This window comes from Gouania willdenowi, chromosome 6 (assembly GCF_900634775.1).
Source record: "Gouania willdenowi chromosome 6, fGouWil2.1, whole genome shotgun sequence".
NCBI classification, from domain to species: Eukaryota; Metazoa; Chordata; class Actinopteri; order Blenniiformes; family Gobiesocidae; genus Gouania; species Gouania willdenowi.
The window spans coordinates 43,834,985-43,856,900 of record NC_041049.1 but is presented as its reverse complement, the minus strand read 5'-3'; the positions used below and the strand labels follow the sequence as shown (position 1 = coordinate 43,856,900).

The window sequence follows — 21,916 nt, the reverse complement described above, 5'->3', positions numbered from 1 at the left end:
CACCGATGACTTCATAGCTCTGATCGACGGCTCTGAACTCACCGAACCCATGGCTGTGTCCGCACTTTGAAATACTCGCACTGTAAGTCTGACGACATAACCTGTAGTGCGTCCTAATTCGATCATGTGCAAAGATTAAGTGCGCAAGAAATACCCGCATGTAAACGGTGGCCGTTTTGTAAATGTCATCCTCAGGCACTACTCGCACTAACTCTGACGTCGTAACTAGTTTGAAGTGCGTCTCAAATCGATAGTGCATCACTTGAAATAATGAGTAAATAGTTAAAAGTTAAAAAAATAAATAAATAAAATAAAAATAAAAACTTGTTTTATTAAAATTGGATTAATTAAAACATTTTTTTTGTTTTGTTTTAGACCTGGATTACTCTGAACAGCTTTTAAGTTATGAACGGTTCATATAAAACACAAATTCCCTATTGCCTTCAAAGACTATCTGTCATCAAATGTATACCTAGCAATTTACTGCAGTTAATAAAGGGTTATCCAAGGGCTCAACTACATGATCTGTGTGGATGGGATAGATTTCTTCTGTACAAAATGCCACAAACACATCCGAAACATGTATTCCAACCTCGTTGACTTCTGGATTCTCATATTAACTGGAAAAGAACCTGGATTTTAAATTCTTAATCAACAATAAAATACGCAAAACCCACTTTGAAATTATACACCTTTACTATCCAACCAACAACTATTTATCAAGATTTTTGGAAATTGACATAATTTGTACATTCTGTCATTTACATCCTGAAAATATTACTCATCTGTTTTTTCAATGTCCAATAACTCTCACATTTTGGAATTCAAAAGAATATATCTTACACACAAAAAAAAAAAAAAAACTCATAATGTAATAGAGCTATGAAAAAGAAGAGGAAAACATAACCACTTACTTCACTCATCAAAATAGAAAAACTAGCCAACATGTTCATTCTGATCAGAAAATTTAAAGCAAAATTATCAAAGTCAAATACTCATAACAAAAGTCTTCCTAGCCGAAAAAAAGAATTATTTAATCTCTGCCAAACATTCTACTAATAAAAAAGCAACATCCTTTATAAACGTCTACAACGAATACGTCACTACAACTTTGTAACCGCCTTTATTGTTTGTTTGTTAACCCTGCATTAAATATGTATTATCTTTGTTTTAGTTTTTTTCTTCTCCTGTGTTCTGTTCTCTCAGAAAAGTGTTCCTTGTGGAGTGATTGTCTGTCTGCCTGTCTATAATTTGTAAATACTGTTTGTACATCTGTAAATGTTTCTGTAAAATAAAAATAAAATAAATCGATAGGGCAAAGATTGCGTACGTGAGAAATACCCGGATATACACTTTATCGGGACATTTTTTAAGTGTACATGGTGGGGTTAGGGTTAAAAATCATTTTAGATTTAACATTTAGATTTACATAATGCACACATTCATTTTATTTTTTTTTCAAGACAAAGAACAAACAACAATGTGATAATCCGAAAGCATACCATCCAGAGAACAACATTTACAAATTATTACAGTACAGTAAACTGTGTGTGTGTGTGTTTGTGCGTAATAATATAATTATTATTATTATTATTATTATTATTATTAATAAATAAATATACTTTTAAAATAAATAATAATATAATAAGTATTATTATTTCATGCACACATTTTTAACAATGATGTAGAACATGCTGTTTAACATTAATTTCTGTCTCAAATAAAAGAAAAACGAGATAAATGATAGGAAAGTGAGCTAAATGTTGAAAATATGTCAGCTATGAAACAGTGTTTTAGTTTATACAGCCCCAATGGACCGGATTTGGCCCCCGGACCTTGAGTTTGACACAGTCAAGTCCTGTGTGTAATTATGTTTCTGCAGTGAAGTACTGCCTCCTGCTGGGATTTGTTGGGGAAACATGCCATGTACTGTATGTTTGACTTAACTCTGTAATAACATAATACTTTCTTCGTCATCCTCAACCCTATATTGGCATATTTATATATTCTTCATTGAAATGCATTTATTACATCAGACATGATACAACACCTTTTATTTTGACAAAAAAATAAAAAAATCTCATATTTTTAAGAATATTTTATTCGTAATAACAACCAATAATTTCATATGTATGTGCAGTAGACTGATTAAACTCTGTCCATGTTCTGATTTTTTTTATTTATTATTATTTTGTATTAATAAGTAATACAAATCAAGAACTTCATCATTATGGCTTGAGGGACTGTTAGTTTGACAAAAAACAAAAAACGATTTAATCAATTCAAACATTCTAGTTTCTATAACCAATATCCCGCCATTTGTAGGACTTGAGGTAACAGTCTAAATAGTTTATTGTTATATTGGTGTCTGATTCTCATGATGAGAATTCTAAGTTTGATTACTATACAATATCATACATTTGGCCAAACTGGATCAGTGTGGACCTATACCATTTTCAGTGTGTTATATAAAATATATAGCATCAGAAACTTTTAGAGAAGTGTCATTAAAGACAGGTTTAATCATTTAACTTCACACATACGAACACACACTAAATATTGTTTATAACAAAACCAAAAAATAGTAACTTCAAACATTATTATTATTATTATTATCATTATTTACAAACTATGTCTCCTTGGAAAAAATAAATAAATTAAAAGCTAAAGACAGATGGCAGAACAACTTTTAGAGGTTTAACAGTTTTGTCGTAAACATAGAGTAAACATGTTCACTTTGGGAATCCATAAAAGTGATCAATACATAATCTACTTAAGGTTATCTCTGTATTTACAATCAATATTATGAAATATTTCTATTATTTATTGTTTTGAAACACCTAAACTAGCCTCACCCAAACAGCATCGACTTCAGTCTTGGGCACGTCCTTACTTTTGCAGAAGGAACATCATCATCAGTTTCATCCATTGAATTTGAAACCAATATGTAAATAGGTAAGTAATTAAAAAAAAATTTAAATAATTGAAGTTGGTAGCAGTTGCTCATCATAACAATTTAATATTTAGAACAACTAGTGCAGTGCCCGTAGGAAGTATATAGTGCTATAGAAAAGTGGGAGGTTTAATATTTAGCACTGTAATACAGGCTAGCATACATCTGCAGCTTGCTGAGAGAAAGAGGCAGTGACGTGCAGTCAGGGTAGGCAGTGCCTACCCATGAGTGAATTGATATTTTGATTATCTGTTTTAATTATAATATAATTATAAATTATTTATTTTTCAATTTCCGATAGCCTACAGTACCTATAAGTTTGAAAGTGTCAGCATTTTCATAGACCAAATGACTAAACAGCGCTATTTACAGATTATTATCTCAGACGCTGCACAGTCTCACTCCGCTGTAAGGCAGGAGGAGGCCACACCCTCTTCCAAAAGCACATTGCTGCTCTGCCTCTGTTCTCATAGCGTGTTTTTATGTGTTTGCGCATGCGCTGTCAGTTCCCCAAGATGAAAACCATTTACGTAAAAATCAGCCCTCTACGCTGCCTTTGGACGTAACCGCGCTGTGCTAAATGCTATACGTACCTTCATAGCGCATTAGTGAGTTGATCCAGCGTGATACAGCTGCTACGTTCTCTAGTGAGTGGGTGGGATAACACTACAGGCATGATGACAGCACTAGAGATGATAAAGAAACTTTATTTTAAGGAAAAATGACAGATTTTAAAAGATGGGAGACCAACACCTGAGCTACCAGACCTTCAGCAAAAATAAGGTCAGAAAATGTTTCATACTTTTCACAGCGAATGGTACAAAAGGAAGGATTGGCTTTGTGGATGCGCCCCACTGGGGCTGTTTCGAGTTGTTATTGTCATTTTCTCCGTGTTTCTGTGTTTCCAACACGAACAACGGATGCGCTGCCGTGTCATGAGATATATCTTGTTGGGAGAGTAAGGAGGCTATGTTAAATAATTGTTTGTTTCTTTAATGGTGTTTTACAATGTTGATTTTGTTTGATTAACACTTGCCAGCAGAAACATATGGAATTGTTATTGATGGTCTCGATTTGCAATGTGCCTATCCAATCCTAGTGGTCACGGCATGTCACTGGAAAGAGGGGTGTCGGTGGGTGTGTGCGTGTGTGTGTTTAGCGAGCGCGTGCAGCGTGCTCGGCAGAGGCTCTGTGTTTTGTTGAGAGTTGATGAATTTGTCTGCTGTCATTGATGTCTAACTTCACCAGTTAGTAACTATGTAAACTGGTAATTATAGAACTTGGCTGTAGACTAAGGCAACATTCCTCGGAGTATTTTTAAAGATAGTCAAAACACAAACTAATTCCTTGTCTTTACCTAGTTCTGAACATATTCAAGGTAAGTTACGGATAGGTAAAGTATTTTATTACATGAAAAAATGTAAAGTGAGCACATCTGATCTGAGACAATTTGACTGGCAATTCCTTTAGGCGTGATTGATATGTTTATGTCTACTCGGTTTGCCAAGGAGATGGCTTATTTAGAACAGGCAATAAACCCCCTTGGTTTCACAAAGGCAGGACAGGAAATTGGAAAATTTGCCAAGCAGTGCCCATACCTGCTGTTCAGTGTAAAAATTACTACTTTCTGACACACACACACACACGCACACGCACACGCACACACACACACACACACACTTCCCAGGCCAAAACATGCCCCGAATGCCGCATTGAAAGTGAATGAGGTGTTAACAGTCACAGCTCAGTCAGTTTGGTGAATTCGAAATGAGAAGGCAACAAAAGGCCTTACAGTTTTGATTATGTCTATTATTCATGTCATTGAACCCAGGATACAACATTGATGATGTGTTTAAGTTGCACCAAGAGTGTTTGTTAGAACTAGTTGATCTGGCCAAGCCAGTGACCTCCAGGAATAGGCTGGATGACGACTATGAACAGTATGGCGACTGCTGGAGAGACAACCAACAACTGGAAAACCAGTAACTGGGGCAGAGAGGGTCAACAACCTAAACTGTAGCTCCTGTGAGGGGGCACCCATAATTAAATGCAAAACTCTACTGAATTATACCCCCAGGGATGCCCGAGAGGGGGGAGGATGAGTGCCCTAGCAGGACGGACAAACAGGGACTGAACCATGCTAACGGAAAAACAACAATGAGTGCAGTCTGTTCATGTGGCAAAGTTTGCAAGAACCAGCATGGCCTGAAGATCCACCAGGCCAAAATGAATTTTTTGACTGGGAAGCAGGTGGAGCAACGCACAGGTCCAGTACCTGGTGAGACACTGGAGCCCGGCCAGGAGTCAACCCACAGTGCCAAGACCCCCTATGCTCCACAAGCCCCACCCTATGTCAGGCATTCAGAACACCACCAGGTCATGTGGCCTTCTGCAATTAAGGAAAGAGAGTGGCTCCAGTTTGATGAGGACCTGGACCCAGTCCTTGAAGCTACTGAAAGGGAGATGTAGACCAGAAGTTGCAGACAATGGCTGCAATGATCATAAGCATTGGAGTGGAAAGGTTTGGCATAAAGGAACAACAGCCAACCATAAGCCAGCTTTTGCAGGAGCTTAGACTGCTTGGGGGCAGTTTAAGCAGGCAAGGGAGGAGTAGAAGGCCGGGATGAGAGAGCTTCGCAGTATCCTGAGGAAAAAACTCACCACCCTTTATCGAGCCGAGTGACATAGGATGAGGGGCAGAGAAAGAGCCAGGAAATGTGCAGCCTTCATCTCGAATCCCTTTGGCTTTACCAAAAAGATCTTTGGATGGAAAAGAAGTGGCCACCTTGCCTTTACTGATGATGAGGTTAACAAGTACCTCAGTACCACCTACAGTGACAGTGCAAGAGAGGAACATCTTGGGCTATGCAGGGCTTTGATAACTCACCTCGGCATTTAACATCAAGAAGCCATCTTTGAAAGAAGTTGAAGAGGTTGTCAAAGCTGCTAGAACCAGTTCAACCCCAGGTCCAAGTGGAGCGCCATATGTTGTCTACAAGAGATGCCCTAGAATCTTGAAGCAACTGTGGACAATCCTAAAAGTTATCTCGAGAAGGGGGAAAGTGGCACAGCAGTGGAGACATGCAGAGGGTATCTGGATTCCAAATGAGGAGAGCTCAAGTACCATCAAGCAGTTCAGGTTCATCTCAGTCCTCAGTGTTGAAGGCAAAACATTCTTTAGTATCGTTGCCCGGTGCATGATGGAGTTCTTTCTGAGGAACACCTACATTGACACCTTGGTGCAGAAGGGCAGAATTCCAAAGGTTCCTGGATGCATCGAGCATACAGGAGTTGTCACCCATCTGATCCGGGAGGCACATGAAGGCAAAGGAGACGTGGCAGTCCTTTGGCTCAATCTTGCCAATGCCTACGAGTCTACTCCACACAATAGTGGACTATTACAGTTGTTTCAGTTTGAGAGTCACCTCCAGAACAATAACATCTACATTACATTGGCTTGAGAAGGGCATTATCACCGGATGCACTATTTCGGAGATATTGTTTTCCTTGGCCATGAATATGGTGGTGAAGTGAGCAGAGGTGGAGTGCAGAGGCCCACTCACCAACTCCAGTAAGCGGCAGCCTCCAATCAGAGCATTTATGGATGATCTGACAGTGACTATAACATCAGTCCCGGGCTGTAGATGGATCCTGCAAGGCCTTGAGCATCTCATCAGCTGGGGACAGATGGACTTCAAGCCAGCCAAGTCCAATGACTACCATCAAGAGCAGCACCAGAGTCAAGCAGTGGGGCTGCTGGCAACAACTCGGGACTAGCAGCCAAAGGTCGACCTAGGGAAACAGCTCAAGTTCCCATAGAACATCGCTGTGACCACACTGAGGCCAGACATACTCCTGGTGTCTGAAACAATGAGGCAAGTGGTCCTGCTGGAGCTGACTGTTCCCTGGGACGACCGGATGGAGGAGGCTTTTGAGAGGAAGAGGGCCAAGCATGAGGAACTGGCAGGAGAATGCCGAAGCAGGGGATGGAGGACCTGATGCAACCCCACCGAGCTCGGGTGCAGAGGGTTTGTCGGCCAGCCTCTCATCAGGGTACTGAAGATGTTGGGAGTGAAGGGACTGCAGAACAGCTAAGCAATCAGAGACATCATTGACAAGGCAGAAAAGGCATCAAGAGGGCTGTGGATCAAGCGGGGGGATCCGTGGGCCACATCAGCAACTTAGACACAAGCCAGGGCTGGGTCACCTGGGTGAGGGTGTCTGTTGTGAGACTCGAAACACCCAATGAACCCAGGATACAACACTGATGATGTGTCTAAGTTGTCTAAGAGTGTTTGATAGAACATGTCATCGTCATAGTCAGCGCATAAAAATTTGCAACGAACAAAGCAAACATCATCTCAAATGGGATGAAATCTAGCAGTATAAACAGTGTGGGTGTGTCTAGCAAGCGTGCGTGCAGTTCCAGCAGAACCAGGTTCAGAGGTGGCCGCCAGCTTCGACTTTTTGGGGTCAATGAACAGAAGGAGGAGAACAGAACAGGATAGAGAGACAGAACATCAAAGTGTCCCAGACTAGTTGAGCCATGAACCACAGATCAGAAACTGCCAGCTCCAGCTTCAGGACACCTGAAACAGAAAAGGGAGAGAAGGCACAGACTGCAGAAAAACATGATACAGTATTAGCAGGTCTGCCTGCGGGGTTTAGGGCTTTGTTCCTAGTTGTCAGTTTGCGGTGTCTCCATGGTCTGTAAATGCGGCCGTTATGGACGAGACCTTGTCCGCTCTAGTGATTAGGTTAACGCTGCTATAAGGTATATGCATTAGCAAATAAGTAGGTTTTGAGTTTAGCCTTAGGTTGAGGAGTGGCGTCTCCATGGTCTGTAGATGCGCCAGTTAAAGAGGAGACCTTGTCAGCTCTATTGGTTAGGGTAACGCTTTAGCGAATAAGTAGGTTTTGAGTTTAGCCTTAAAGCTGGAGAGAGTAGCAGCTTGCCGTACTGGGATTTGGGAGTTAGTTCTAAAGGCAAAGAGCCTGGTAGCTGAATGCTTGAATTCCTGTTTTACTTCTAGACACGTTTGGAACTTCCATTAGACCAGCAAACTGAGAGCGGAGTGTTCTGCACAGACGTCTTAAGATCTGTGCTTGATCATGTATAGCTTTGTATACTAACAGGAGGATTTTAAACTTTATTCTAGATTTTACAGGAAGCCATTGAAGGGAAGCATATTCTGTAGAAATACGCTCTCTCCTGTTTGTACCAGTTGGCTGCAGCATTCTGGAGTAACTGGAGCCTTTCTAGTGAGTTACTGGGACATTATGACAATAAAGAGTTGCAATAATCTAGTCTAGATGTAACAAATGCATGGATTAGTTTTTCAGCATCACTCTGGGCAAAGATCATCATGATTTTAAAGGTATTACAGAGGTGGAAGAAGGCTGTCCTTGAAATTTGCTGAATATGAGAGTTAAAGGATAAGTTATTATCAAAGATAACGCCTAAGTTTTTACTGGGATGCTACAAAGTAATGCCATCCAGCCATAGTTTCTCTGAGGTATTTTGGACCAAATAAAATCACTTCGGTTTTATCCTGGTTAAGAAGGTGAAAGTTACAGCTCATCCAGGATGTGATATCTTTAAGACAAGTCTGGAGTTATAATAACTGATAAGTTTCATCTGATTTAATTGACAAATAGAGCTCTGTGTTATCCGCATAGCAAAGGAAATTTATATTATGTTCTCTGATAATGTTACCTAGTAGAAGCATATATAACGTAAAGAGTATTGGTCCTAAAACGAACCTTGTGGAACTCCATGATTAACTAATTCACTGCCAACCATTTTCAGAGCAGCCAACTCCATATTGCCAGGCGTTTTAGATGATTTTCAAAGATTTTTCAAGACACACAAAATACTTTGTACTATGACAATCTGAAATCTGAAACCAGATTCTGAAAGATTAGACTCTCTAATTTCATCAGAAAAAAAGTTTTGTTTCTAGCTTGTTTCGTTGTTCTGTAATCAGCAGTTTTTTGTTTTTTTGCTTTAGGGACACCTCAACATTGGTTTCTTTCTATAAAACTACAAAAACGATTCTGAGACTCGGCTTTTGATGGCAAAATTGTTATTATATTGCTATCTAGGTCAGAGTTGAATGGTTTATTTACTGTATTTTGGCATTCCTCCAAGTCTCTCCCCCGACATGCCGAGTGTCACCGCTTGCCCCTTTTTTGATCGTCTTCTCTCGCGACTCTCAATAGTCCACTGATTTTTGCACATGCTCTGGTCAAGTGTGCGCTGCTGTGCACTGCACTGCTAGGAACTTCAGCATCAACTCTCGTAGCGCCTCTTCATCTGAGCTCTGTTCATCATGGCTAATCTCTCATCCAAAGGTGCGTTGCTGCAACTTTCATGTCACCAGTTAGTTACTACATCAAGGTAAAAGTTTGATATTCACGGGAGAGCTTTGTCACACTGTCTCCTAGCAACCCCAGCCGAAAAACACAACTGATGTAATTAGATGTCTTTGGCAGTCAACGTTACTAAACCAAAAGGAGTTTAGCAGTCAACGAGTTAACTCTGGTGTGTGCTGAGGAGAGATTATTAACATGAACAAAGTGGGTTCTGTCTGATAGGTAGGATTTAAACCAATTTAGCGTTGTTTCTTTAATCCCAAAAACACTTTCCAGTCTGTGACAAAGTGGGTAAGAACACACCGCTTGTCCCCTCATTTTAATTATTTGTACTAATTTAGCATTGCTAATTAATTTTTGAGGGATGAAAACAACACAATGTTTCTCTGGCCGGAAAAACTCATCTGACAGCAAGCTAAAATGGTATATACATTCTTTATATTGATTAGCTATAAAACTGACTTTGATTTGAAAAGTTTTGGTTATATTTTTAGCTTTCATTCAGAGCTTATCATTCTTTCCACAGCTTTTAATGACGAACGTAGTTAGAAGTTGTTGCTTCTCCGTCCATGATCCTTTAAGCGCATGTTTTGAATACTGCAACTTGTTTTTTATTAATTACCTCATAATTTTTGTACCCAAACGAAATTATTTTAGGTATCATTTTGCCGCCGATGCCTTGATTGATGGTTCTTTTTCGTCCTGTTGTCCTGCAATGATTGCTGTCTTAAAAACCACATTTGATTGGATATTGTGCTGATAGCATCCCCCCCCCACCCCCACATACATACCCACTCCTCATACGGAGACACACACACACACATGCACACGCGTGGCTAGAGCGGTTTACAGCAACTTGTTTGGGCTTTGGGGAAAGGTTGCAAGTCCTTCTAAGTCACAAGTCACTGATGTTAAAGTCCAAGTCAAGTCGCAAGTCTCTTTACATTTTGTCAAGTCGAGTCTAAAGTCATCAAATTCACGACTCGAATCTGACTCGAGTCTAAAGTCATGTGACTCGAGTCCACACCTCTGGTAAGCATGGCGCATCAAAAGTATGTGGCACTCCAAAAACATCTTAAAAGGCATCCAAAACAAAGAATATGGTCAAGAATTGGATATAAATGTAATTAATGCAGCAATGCAAAGTCCAGTTCACAGTTATTGCAGAGTGGGGTATGATTTACTGTCCATGGCAAGGGAGAAAAGAGGGGAAGGGGACATCATTAAGCAGTCTCACTGCATAAGGGTACAGGTTGTTAGCCAGTCTGGCTTTACTGGCGCCATTGGATCATACCTTCTCCCTGACGGCAGCAGGTTGAACAGGTAATGGGCTGGGTGATGCTGGTCCCGCAGGATATTGTTGAATAGAAACCGAGGAATTATTCTTGTTTTCCTCTATTAAAGTTGAGTAAGAGGAAGTTCTGGCTTTGCGAAGAGCTTTTTTTTAACAAGCAGGAAAGTTGTGCTGTAAAAAGTTGTGCTGCTGTAGGAGGCGGCTAAAGCGTTCTATACCTCGATTTAGTGTAGAAAGAGGACCAGAGATGAATACTGATTTCCTACGTCTTTAAAACGTTAAAGAGAAGGTTAAACTTATTCATGGTTCACATCAATTCATGTGGGGTGGTATCGTTTGTCCCTACATGTAACACTATTTTAGTAACAGTTGCTGGCAGCGTGGGTAACATTTGATTAAGTTTGTTTAAGATAGTGTGAACTGTAGCACCTGGAATACAATGTGTGATGGCATTCAATAATCTGATATTCCTAGTTATTGAATCATCATTAATGAGTGAAGTTAATTGAAAAAGAGAACTAGGAATGTGTGTGGACCTGTTACACGGACTGGGAGCATCTGACGGTGGGCGGGTCACAGCTGGCTGCGGGGAAGTTTCCGTCATCGGCGCCGGCTGGCGTTGAAGTGGCTCTGCAGCTGACGGCGGGCGGATCAATGATGTCTGCGGGGGAGTCTCCATCGTCGGGATTGGCTGTCGTTGAAGCGGCTCTTCGTCTGACGGTGAGCGAATCACTGATGAATGTCGGCTGGCGTTGAGATGGCTCTGCAGCAGGCGGAGCAGAACGGTGTTTGTCGATGCTTGTATGGCTGTACATGGAACCAGAGTGCCTTTGTACTGCTGCTCTGATGAGTTTTCAACAGGCTACGGAGGATTTGGACCGATGGGAATTCAGTCCAAGCAGTGGAGGAGTTTTCCTGGCAGTTGTTTCAGTCGGCTTAATTGGACTGAGTTTCTCTCAATTTTCGTATGAGAGGGCTTCAAAATGAATATGGAGAGTAAGTGGAGTTTTGCTTTCATCCGCGCACAATAACTTCAGCCCAGGATGGTTGGCGCGGTGTGGAACAGGACAGTCTTGAACCCAGATTCTCTCAGGGAACTGTATTGTTGTCACGTAGAGTACTGTGGAAGAAGGATGACAGCACTATTGACTGTTGTATGACCATCTCCGTGTACTTGGTGAGTAAGTCAAGGCAAATTTATTTGTATAGCACATTTCATGCACAAGGCAACTCAATGTGCTTTACATGATCAAAAAGTGCAACAGAAAACATTCAACTGCTTAAAATCTATAAGAACATTAGTCGGCAAAAAAACCCAAACATTTAAAATCATCAGTAAAATCATCAACAAACACATGACATCAACAACATGACCAAAAATCTCTCTCTCAATCATACGCAGTAGAGAAAAAGAGTGCCTTTAACTTTGATTTAAAAATGTTCACATGTGATGCTGACTTCAGCTCTGCTGCAGTTTGTTCCACTTCTTTGCAGCATAACAACTAAATGCAGCATCATCATGTTTACTGTGAGCTCTGGGCTCCACTATCTGACCTGTGTCCATAGATCTGAGAGACCTGCTGGGTTCATACCTGACTAACATGTCACTGATGTATTCTGGACCAAACCCATTCACAGATTTATACACCAGCAGCAGAACTTTAAAGTCTATTCTGAGGCTGACTGGGAGCCAGTGTGAAGACTTTAAAACTGGAGTAACGTGTTGTAAAAAAAGAAAGATGGGTAGCTCATCTTTCTATTTTAACTTGTTGTAAAGATGCCAAATCTCTTCCTGTAGATTGGTAATTTCCTTGTTGGTGTTTAGTAGTAAAATGTCTATCTCTGACAGTGGCTGAGGAGTGGCGTCTCCGTGGTCTGGAGATGCGGCCATTACAGACTAAGTCTAAATTGTGTATTTAAATAACAATGCTATACATAGTCAGACGTAGTGTATTTTTTCTATGGGAGATGTTCTTATGTCACTTGCTGTCCTTTGTGATAAAATGTCCTATTTATTTCTAGTAAAAAATGTCAGATGTTTTGTTTTGTTTTGTTAATGGAATACACTTTATTAAAAAAGTCCAAGCATCCTATCATTTTGTTCTAGTCTTTTCTTTAAGACTACATCCTTGTTTTTTAGTCTTTTAACTTGTTGGACATTGAAGCACATTAAAATGGTATAAATTATGATAAAACTTAAGTGTAAAACACATGTCTAAAGGTGAATCATAAAACTTAGTAACTAATTTATTTAAGAAATGTCTTGGGAGTCAATAATATCATCTTTTAGCCTCAAACAGGTGAAATAATTCTTTTAAATTTGGGTGTTGTCATTTTAGACGTTTCTTCCAGTTAGTATTTACATGATTGTCCAGTCAGGACAACTCTATAAGAACACCCTGGTCCCCCCTTGAGTCTGAATGTGTAATATGAATAACATAAACACTATTAAAACACCAAAGATCCCTGGAATAAAATTACAAACGCTGTTAAATTGGAAATATCAACCGCTTGTTGACATTTATACCCCTCTCAACCTGTGACACCCGCATGCGCAGTTCCAGAGTGTGAAAAATCTTATTGGACATGGGTAATTGAAAATGTAATTGTAACTGAAAAATATAATTGAGCCCAAACCTGATCTGTGTTGAAAGGCACTTGGTTTGCATCCCATCATATTGCTGATTCCCAGGTTAATGCTACACATTTACCCCCTCTGAGCATCCCTACGCCATTATCTCGTGATCGCGCATCTGAAATTTAAAGCGTGGCGACGAATAATGGCGTGAACGCGCAGAAGAGGCTTGACGTCACTGAGGCGCCCAGGCTCTCGTGAGCCGCTGCTAGTACTGCTGGCAAAAAAAGATGGCACAACCAGATAGACATTTACCGTGGAATTAACGGAAAATGGTGCTTTTTACGCTCGAACACCGTTTGACAGAAGCCCTATTTTCGGCATTCTTCCAAGCTGTAGCAGACGACGAGGAAAGGTAGTACATTTAGAGACATTTCTGCCTCTTTTAATCCACTCGCTATTGTGTTAGCGAGAAAAATAAGATTGTTCTTGACCTCACAGAATTACATGGGTTTAGCCTCTGTTTGTGATGTGATGGCAGGGTTTTTTTTTAAAAAATTAAAAAAAGCTGTGTTAGCAGTGCTTTGTACACGGTGGGCTCGGTGTGTGAACCTGTGAATGAAGAAGAAGAAACGAGCAGAGGGAGAGAAAATGGACATGGGCTGGTTTGGGTGTCTCCACACACACACACACACACACTGAGGCTACATAGAAGTATATACACGGTGTATGGATACATGGAGAATTCCTCTTTTTACATCACGTGTCACGTTTTCAATGTGGCAACTTCTCTTTTAGCTGTAGATTCTCCTCAACTATGGCCCTGATAGAACAAATGAGGATATATTTCCAAGATGGATGGGAGTTTTTCCTCCCCACGGCCACCGTGGACTATCCCTTTTCCCTCCACAGCGTCAGCACTTCAGGAAAACACCCCGAGCTGCAGGATTTATAAACTATAACTATATAATCCGTTTTTATGTTACTGTCCAGAGGAAAATGTCAACTGCTACTGTTAGCTGTAGCTAACTGAGGATGGTTGTGAATGGATGGCAGACAGAGCCCAACTAAATGTAACACAGCACTATATGAAATGGAGATAAATCCAATGTAACTCTTACTATTAACAGATTCTATATCATGTGTACGTATTAAATGAAGAAAAACCATGAAAATGTAATCTGATTACTCATTTAAAAATAACTTAGTGACTTTACTGATTATTTGATTCTAAAAGTAAATTGTTTGGACATTCCATTTATGGAAGTTTAATTTTATGAACAAGGTTTATTTTTTATTATTTTTATTATTTTATTTTTTTTACAATACAATCTTCAGAATATGTAATTCTCATATTTCAAACCAACCCCCCAACCCACCCTCCCACAAAACAACAAAGAAATGGTAATACTATAACATACAGAAGTTTGACACTAGTGTCAACACTGTATCTCTTGATAAACTTTTACCATTTAAGAATAGAATTAGGCAGTCTTTCTTGACTTCACTTAAACAAATACTTTTTTTTTTTTATATATATATACAATGTAAAATAAAGTATTTTTTGACCTGTAACATTTGGTCTGAGTATGTAACACATGAGTTTTCCTCATGCTCAAAACGCTACTTGTCGCATATATGAGGAAAATTACATAAATAATGACTTGGATAAGTAACTTTAATCTGATTACTGGTTTGGAAATAGTAACACATTTGATTACTCGTTACTGGAAAAAAGTGGTGATATTAGAGTAACGTGTAACTAAGTTACTGGCATCTATGGTCAGTACAATAATAACAGTATTGTAACATCATTCTTTGTATACAGCCCACATAAGCTCTGCTGAAATCACATTCTTAAAATGATATATTACGTCAGTTTTATTGCGACAGTTCTATTACGTCAGATTTTGTGTGAGAATTGTAATTTATCCCTCTCTGACCACCCATTTACTAAGACAAATTGGGTGTAAATGCGTGATATTTTACCAAACTATGCATATTAGGTTATACAGTATATTCAATTTCACATTGTAATTTCTGCTTGATTTTGCTTTAAACAAAAAAAGAAAACGATGATTTAAAAAAAGAATAATATTCGTTTTTTGCTGTTTCTGTTTCAGGAATTGAATTCATGTATTTTCTGTCTGTTTTGTGCGATCATGGAAAATCCGAGGATCTACAATAAGAATCTGAATTTACTATAGTGATAAGGTGTTAGATAATAACCTTTGTCAGATAAATATTTGTTTATTGACTCAAATCCTAGACCTATAATAAATGAATAAGAATACTGTGGTGTAAAACCCCCAAACAATCTCTGATGGAATTAACTCACAGGTTTGGAAGTTTTCTTTATATTTAAGTGAAGCCTCTTGTTCTATTATTGTTGGAGTGGTAACAGTGCTTTACTGTATTTTCTGTGCAGGTTGTTGGAGTCTTCTGTCTGAAGAGAAAGGAGTGAATCCAACTGGGTCGTCCGTCTCTGGAAGTGTTGTCAGATCTTTGTTGTATGACAAACGTTGGGCCCACTATCTGTAGCTGATCTACTTTGGGAAAGTGCCCACGAGAAAATCCATTTGTTGGAAAAGATAAGTAGGTTTTTTAGTTTAGTTTGCTCCAAGCATCCTCTATTAAGCTGAAAATGTACGGTAGTTCACGCTCTGTTAGCAGAGGGGATGCCAATCATAGCGGAGGGAGAGATGGGGGAGGGACTGGTGGTGGTCAGGGGTCTGGTCGATCGCCGCGCCTCCCTCGTTCTCCTAGAATGGGCCACCGTCGCACCAACAGCACAGGAGGCAGCGGAGGAGGCCCTGGAGGAGCAGGAGGAAAGACCCTCTCCATGGAGAACATTCAGTCTCTCAATGCTGCGTACGCCACCTCAGGGCCCATGTATCTGAGTGATAACGAGGTCGCTATGGCAGGTGACCACCTTCCTAAAAGTGGAGGAACCGTGACGACCATGGGGAGACCCAGAGTTACGTACGGGTCGAGAGGTAGCAGCAGTGGAGTCGTAGCCGCTAGCACTCCCAACATCTCCACCTCAGTGCCTGTTAACGCCGTGCTGTCGTCCAGCATCATGGCCGGGGACGCTCTGGCTTTCGGGGATCACCACCTGGCCTCCACAGTGCCTCACTCGCTCCGACAGGCCAGAGACAACACTATACTTGACCTGCAGGCTCAGCTAAAAGAGGTACTTTCAACTTGTTACCAAACTTGAAGCTGCTGGATAATCTTTTATCAGATATAGACATTGTGTAGGCCTCATAGATCAATAAATCAAAGATTTGTATGAAAATAGATGCAAAAGGTCGAAATTTCTGCTCGAAAGTATTTTATCTCCACTGTATACACTCCAAATATTGACTTTGACAGGAATGTTTTGCGCTTTGCATTGTGGGATATGGAGTCCCAGAGATGGATGCGTAGAAGTGTTTTTACTTCATTATTACCGTGATTTATTGTATTGCACAATTCAATGTGCAAAACTTTAACGTCAATCATAAAAAATAAGGAAAACTAAAAGATTCTCAATACAATTTCGCAATTTGGTTTACATTTCCAAAAAGGAGTGGAAATAAGAACATACTTATTTAATCCTACCCCATGATCCATAAATCCATTTTTTGTTAATTAACTAGCTTCTCATTATATTAATTAACAATATAAACTCTTCATTTCACCATACAAAGTCTTACAAAAGATTTCAAAAACACAAATTCACAGTCAACATATACCAAAATACAATTAAGCAAATAGCAAACAAACAAACATCACCATTAATATATAGGGTAAGCAAATACAAATTTACTGCTAAGGATTGTTCTCACTGTAGCTTTAGAAAATCATTTCTAAATTGCTTAATGCATGGACATGAGTACCCCATCCAGACTGATCTATATCCTAAACATAAATACAAAAACTTTTCCTGGTTGTACTAAAACTTGATATTTTAAAATTAAATAGCCCTCTTAAATGATAAAGTCCCTCTTTTTGTTAAACCTGTTTTGAATAATTGCTGCTAGTACATTATTTTTTGCCTTAAACATGATTTGCACCATTTCGCTGTAAGAATAATGGGTTTGTATGATCCTTTTCTTTGTCGTCTTCTTTTCTGTTCTGTTCTTCTTTTTCTCTCTCTTTGTCAAAAATCTTTGATTTTGTGACCAACTTTTATGTCATTTAGAGGAGTTTCAATTGTTTGGGAGAAATTTCAGGATGTTTGAAAAAAAAAAAAGGAATGAATTATTTCCATAAGTTGCCAATACAAAATGACTGCAGTTATGTGAGTTATGGGAAAACTACATGTGTGAATTTGATATATTGACTACAACTGAATTATTTGGTAATTAAGATTTGTATGATCCTGATATCTAGTTAGGGTAAGGAGATCTATGAGTCCTCCACAAAAATAAAAGTCTCCAGCAGCTTTAAATAACATTAGAATATGTTGACTTCACAGGTTTGATTAAGCAGATGTGAGATTGTACTTTTTTTTAATTTTCCAGGTTCTGCGTGAGAATGAGATGCTCCTCAGGGAGGTGGAAGTCAAAGAAAGCAAGCTCAGCTCCTCCATGAATTCAATCAAAACCTTCTGGAGCCCAGAGTTAAAGAAGGAGCGAGCCCTCAGGAAAGACGAAGTCTCTAAAATAACCGTGTGGAAGGAACAATATCGTGTTATTCAAGATGAAGCACAGGTGAGCAGTGCGTCTCGTTCTTTCATCTGTTCATCTGTAGGCCTGTGACACAATACGAACATCCAGGGATTTCTCTTAAAACGTAGGTGAATGTTTAAGCATCTTTTTATGTTTCAGAGAGTCAATGGATCTGGTATTAGAAAAAAATAAGGACAACATTTCTGTTAAATATCCTTTAGAGCTTAAGCTCAGGAATACTGGTATTATTTAAAGCTGATATCCGGAGTTTCTGAGAAATTAGAATAAATACCTAACTAGTCTTTTACTATGGTCTTCTGCCGGTGGTTATTCATATGCATCAATGTATATAAATCCCTCCTTTGTCCTATAGACCCCTATACAAATTTCAAATCGCGCCTCGATCACCCAGCCAATAGGCTTTGACTTCCTGTAGCGGAGACTGTCAATCAAAGTGAATGCGCGTGCGTAAACAAGGCCACGCCTCGAAATCTGGGTACAAAGCTTGCGGATAAACTTAGGGGCCGCAACAGAATTTATCTCGGAGCTGCTTTTCAAAGATGGAGGTACGTTTGGCTTTTAAAAGGATTCCGAACAGACCCTGATTTGGCGACATTTCTCATGGACAGGTAATAAACATGTTTTAATCAAACTACCATAAGTGTTTTATTAGTGAAAAACAATACTACACGTGTGTTGGTGTGTTAAATATTGTTGTTGTGTTCCACGATGCGCGTGCACACAAGTAGAGGTGTGGCTTCTGGTAGATTGGCAGAGGCAGGGGGTGGAAGTGGAGTTGTTCTGGGAGGGACATCGAGACGTTTCCTTTTGAATTTTCTTTCTCTCTCTTTTCATCCTGCGGATATCAGCTTTAAAAATATGAACGGCTGACTGGACATATTTATTGGATCTAACGGAAAATTACGAGTAATTTAAATAGCTGATGCTGATATTTTAGACAATGCTAAAAATTGTTTTCCCAACTATATCAATAACATTTCTGTTAATGGCCAACTTTCAATGTTTGAAATTTTGCGTTAAATCCCAAGGAAAGTTTCCAACTTTTAAAATTCTCTGAATTTTGCAACCCGAGTTGAAATTATATATTTTTATTTGTATTATTTTGAATTGATTGGATGTGATACAGTTAATTAAAATTTCTTCCAATTTTCAATTAATTTCAATAAATAATTCCCATGAAAAGTTTATATTTTTGAATTTCCCTAAAATTCCTGAGCTTAATTTCCTTTGGAAATTGACAGGAAATGTTCTTCCCTAGTTGTGTTAACCTCTGGTGGCCCATCCAAAGTGTTAACTGTGAACTGTGAATCTAGTTCACGAATGTGTGCTTGAACTTTAGTTATTGAGTCATGTTCATTCATATGGTGACTTTGACTGATAAAGAACACACAAACTGCTTTTACTTGGTGACACAAAAATAAACCAAAGCGCTGTAGATTACAAATAGCATAAATATAAAGGGGATATAAAACAGTTTTTCAAAAACAAGTAAAAAATGATGGGTCATAATTTAAGTTTCTTCTAAAAGGTGTTACAGGATTTTGTGAAATTGAGCAATACTAGCAGGAAATTCCACAGATTAGATGGTTAATTAGATTTTTTGCATCCCTTGACAACCTTTTTACCTTTTTTTTTATCTACCTACCTATCACGCGTACTGTAATGCTTTCAATTGTATTTTCAACTGACTTATCTTTATTATGGGTTGCACTAATCTATTGCAGGTTGGAGGCAGTGCTGACAGTGTAAATAAGAGCAGGTTCTCAGTCAGTCACTGAGCTAACAAAAAGCCTGATGTGTATTTTAGGCAATAGAAGAAACTAAACTGTTCTTCTGGCTGAGACGAAGCAGTGTATAGTAACCCTTACTCTGACAGAGAATAGTTCTTCTCATTATTTTTTTGCTACTTTTTGTTTTGAAAGTTTGCATTTCATTACTAATGAGATAAAGAAGGCTGGATATACGCTACATTGTCAGATATGCTGGAAAAAAAGGTCTCTTTCTTGCGTAGGAATGGCCTTTGTTGTGCTGTTATTCCTAATGATTGGGCTGACCTGTGTAATGAGCTGTTTTCACTTCTGCTGAATCACATAATCACATTCTTTGGCTAATTCCCAGTAACAGCAGACTAGAAAAGGGTTTAATCAGCTAGAGCTTTAATTTAAAGATGTCTGACTTCATGTGTTGCCTGCTCTGTCCTCCAGGCTGGCGCACATGCAGTAAAACATGTGTACACACACACACACACACACACACACACACACACACACACACACACACACACACACACACACAAAGACGCACACTGATTATAGCTCCAATTAAATTGAATGCCCCCTTGGGCTTCTGTTAAAGAGACATAACTGCAGCTCTGAGTTGTAGGGGTATCCGGATCCGATATTGTAAAATCTCTATTACAATATATATGAAATACATATTGTGTTTAGTGGATTCTAATTTATTTTATTTATTTCATTCAGTTGTTGATTTTCTGATGTTTAAGGTTAAACTATATGTATCACATTGGTTAATAGAAAAAAAACATGTAAAGGGCAGACTGATGGAAGTGAGGCTGCCATAGTGTGCCATCGGCCCCTCCGACCAACACTCACTCACACATTACTTTCATACTAGGCAATGTGGGTGAAGTGCCTTGCCCAAGGACACAATGGCAGATACCACTGGAGCGACTGTCCTCCACTGTGGAAACTGGAATTCTCAGTGATCCCTCATCCAAGTACTAACCAGGCCCAGACCTGCTTAGCTTCAGAGATCTAACAAGATCGGGCAATGACAGGCTGGTATGGCCAAAATAAGTAATAAAAGTATGTTTGATTCATGCTGATATTCTATTGAATAGATACCGGCATTGGACAATAACCAAGGCTGCAGTATCATATCATACCCCTCTGCTATGTTGTAATTAAAATAGTGTGTTTGACGTAGGCCTGGGCAATATATTGAAATTTAAGTTTGAGTTTTCTATTTTGGTGACATAGAAAATTACAATATTGCCTGTATTGATTTATATTTTTTCATAGCTTATTTTGTATTAAAATACATATTTTAGGAATTACTGCTTTTGCTTCTTCTTAAAAAAGCATGAAAAGAACAGCTGGATGGATTGCTGAGTACGTTCTAACCCAGTCCTTCCCCGAAACAAGCCACACTACAGAATTCACTCACACGTGCTGTCCTTACAGGAGAAAAAGACAAAAGTGGCATTTTGTTCTGCTGTTTGTTAATAAATGTTTCTGTGTGTTTCTGTTTGCATCAGCAAGTTTAACCCAGAATTGTCTTTCTGGTAAGATTTTATTGAGTTAAACTAATCAAGATTCATATTGTAATTTTGAGAAAAAATATTGAGATATGAGTTTTGGTCCATATTGCCCAGCCATAGTTTGAAGACAATTCTGAGAAATACATCAAACAAAAACCTATTGATAATCGTGTTTGTATGTAGTGTTAACTATTTGCTAAAAACTCACTTTGGTATGGTGGCTGTTATTCACTTGTCATGTAATAAGGTGTTCAGATGTAATGCTAAACTTTACAGTTTAATGGTGGTGATGTGTTTCATTGTGTTTGGCGTCATTGTAAAAGGGCTTAGTACAGTAATAGTGTATTCAGTCAGTGCTCTTATGCAAGCACCTGGCTTTTATCTGTTATAGAGTCAGAAATCATGGCTGAGGAAAGGTGCGACTGTGTGTGTTTCTGTGCTCGGTGCAGTGACGGCAGTGAGTCAGCCTTAGTCACAGAGTGGAGAGAATGATGGTTAGTAAGAGGAAAAGGTGTAAATATAATAATATAGTGACTGACAAAGTGAGAGCAAACGAGTTAAATATACAGTGTGGAAGAGGAGGTGAGAAGAGGAAATTGGCAAAAGAAGGGGGAGGATGAGACGGAGAGAGAAGAAGAAGAAGAAGAAGAAGAAGGCAGCCACAGACATCTCCCTTTGTTCTGTGCTCACAGCTGGTGGGGACGCAGGGCGTAACACGGCCTTGTGTTGCTGCCTCACTGCAGCACTGCCAAGTGTTGGTGAC

At 39.2% G+C, this 21,916-nt stretch overlaps 1 protein-coding gene across 5 annotated transcripts in view; it reads left to right on the top strand.

The window, feature by feature from the left end:
• Nucleotides 1-13,449: 13,449 nt before the first annotated feature.
• LOC114464657 (ELKS/Rab6-interacting/CAST family member 1-like) overlaps nucleotides 13,450-21,916 on the top strand; it is a 30,051-nt gene continuing 21,584 nt past the window's right edge. For all 5 annotated transcript variants that reach the window (XR_003674247.1, XR_003674246.1, XM_028449073.1 and 2 more), the window contains exons 1-3: nucleotides 13,450-13,612; nucleotides 15,626-16,390; nucleotides 17,706-17,894. Coding sequence is in view for 3 of the 5 variants with exons in the window: in XM_028449073.1 (XP_028304874.1) it covers nucleotides 15,842-16,390; nucleotides 17,706-17,894 (738 nt within the window). In the remaining 2 variants the exon portion in view is untranslated. The remainder of the gene's footprint in view (nucleotides 13,613-15,625; nucleotides 16,391-17,705; nucleotides 17,895-21,916) is intronic.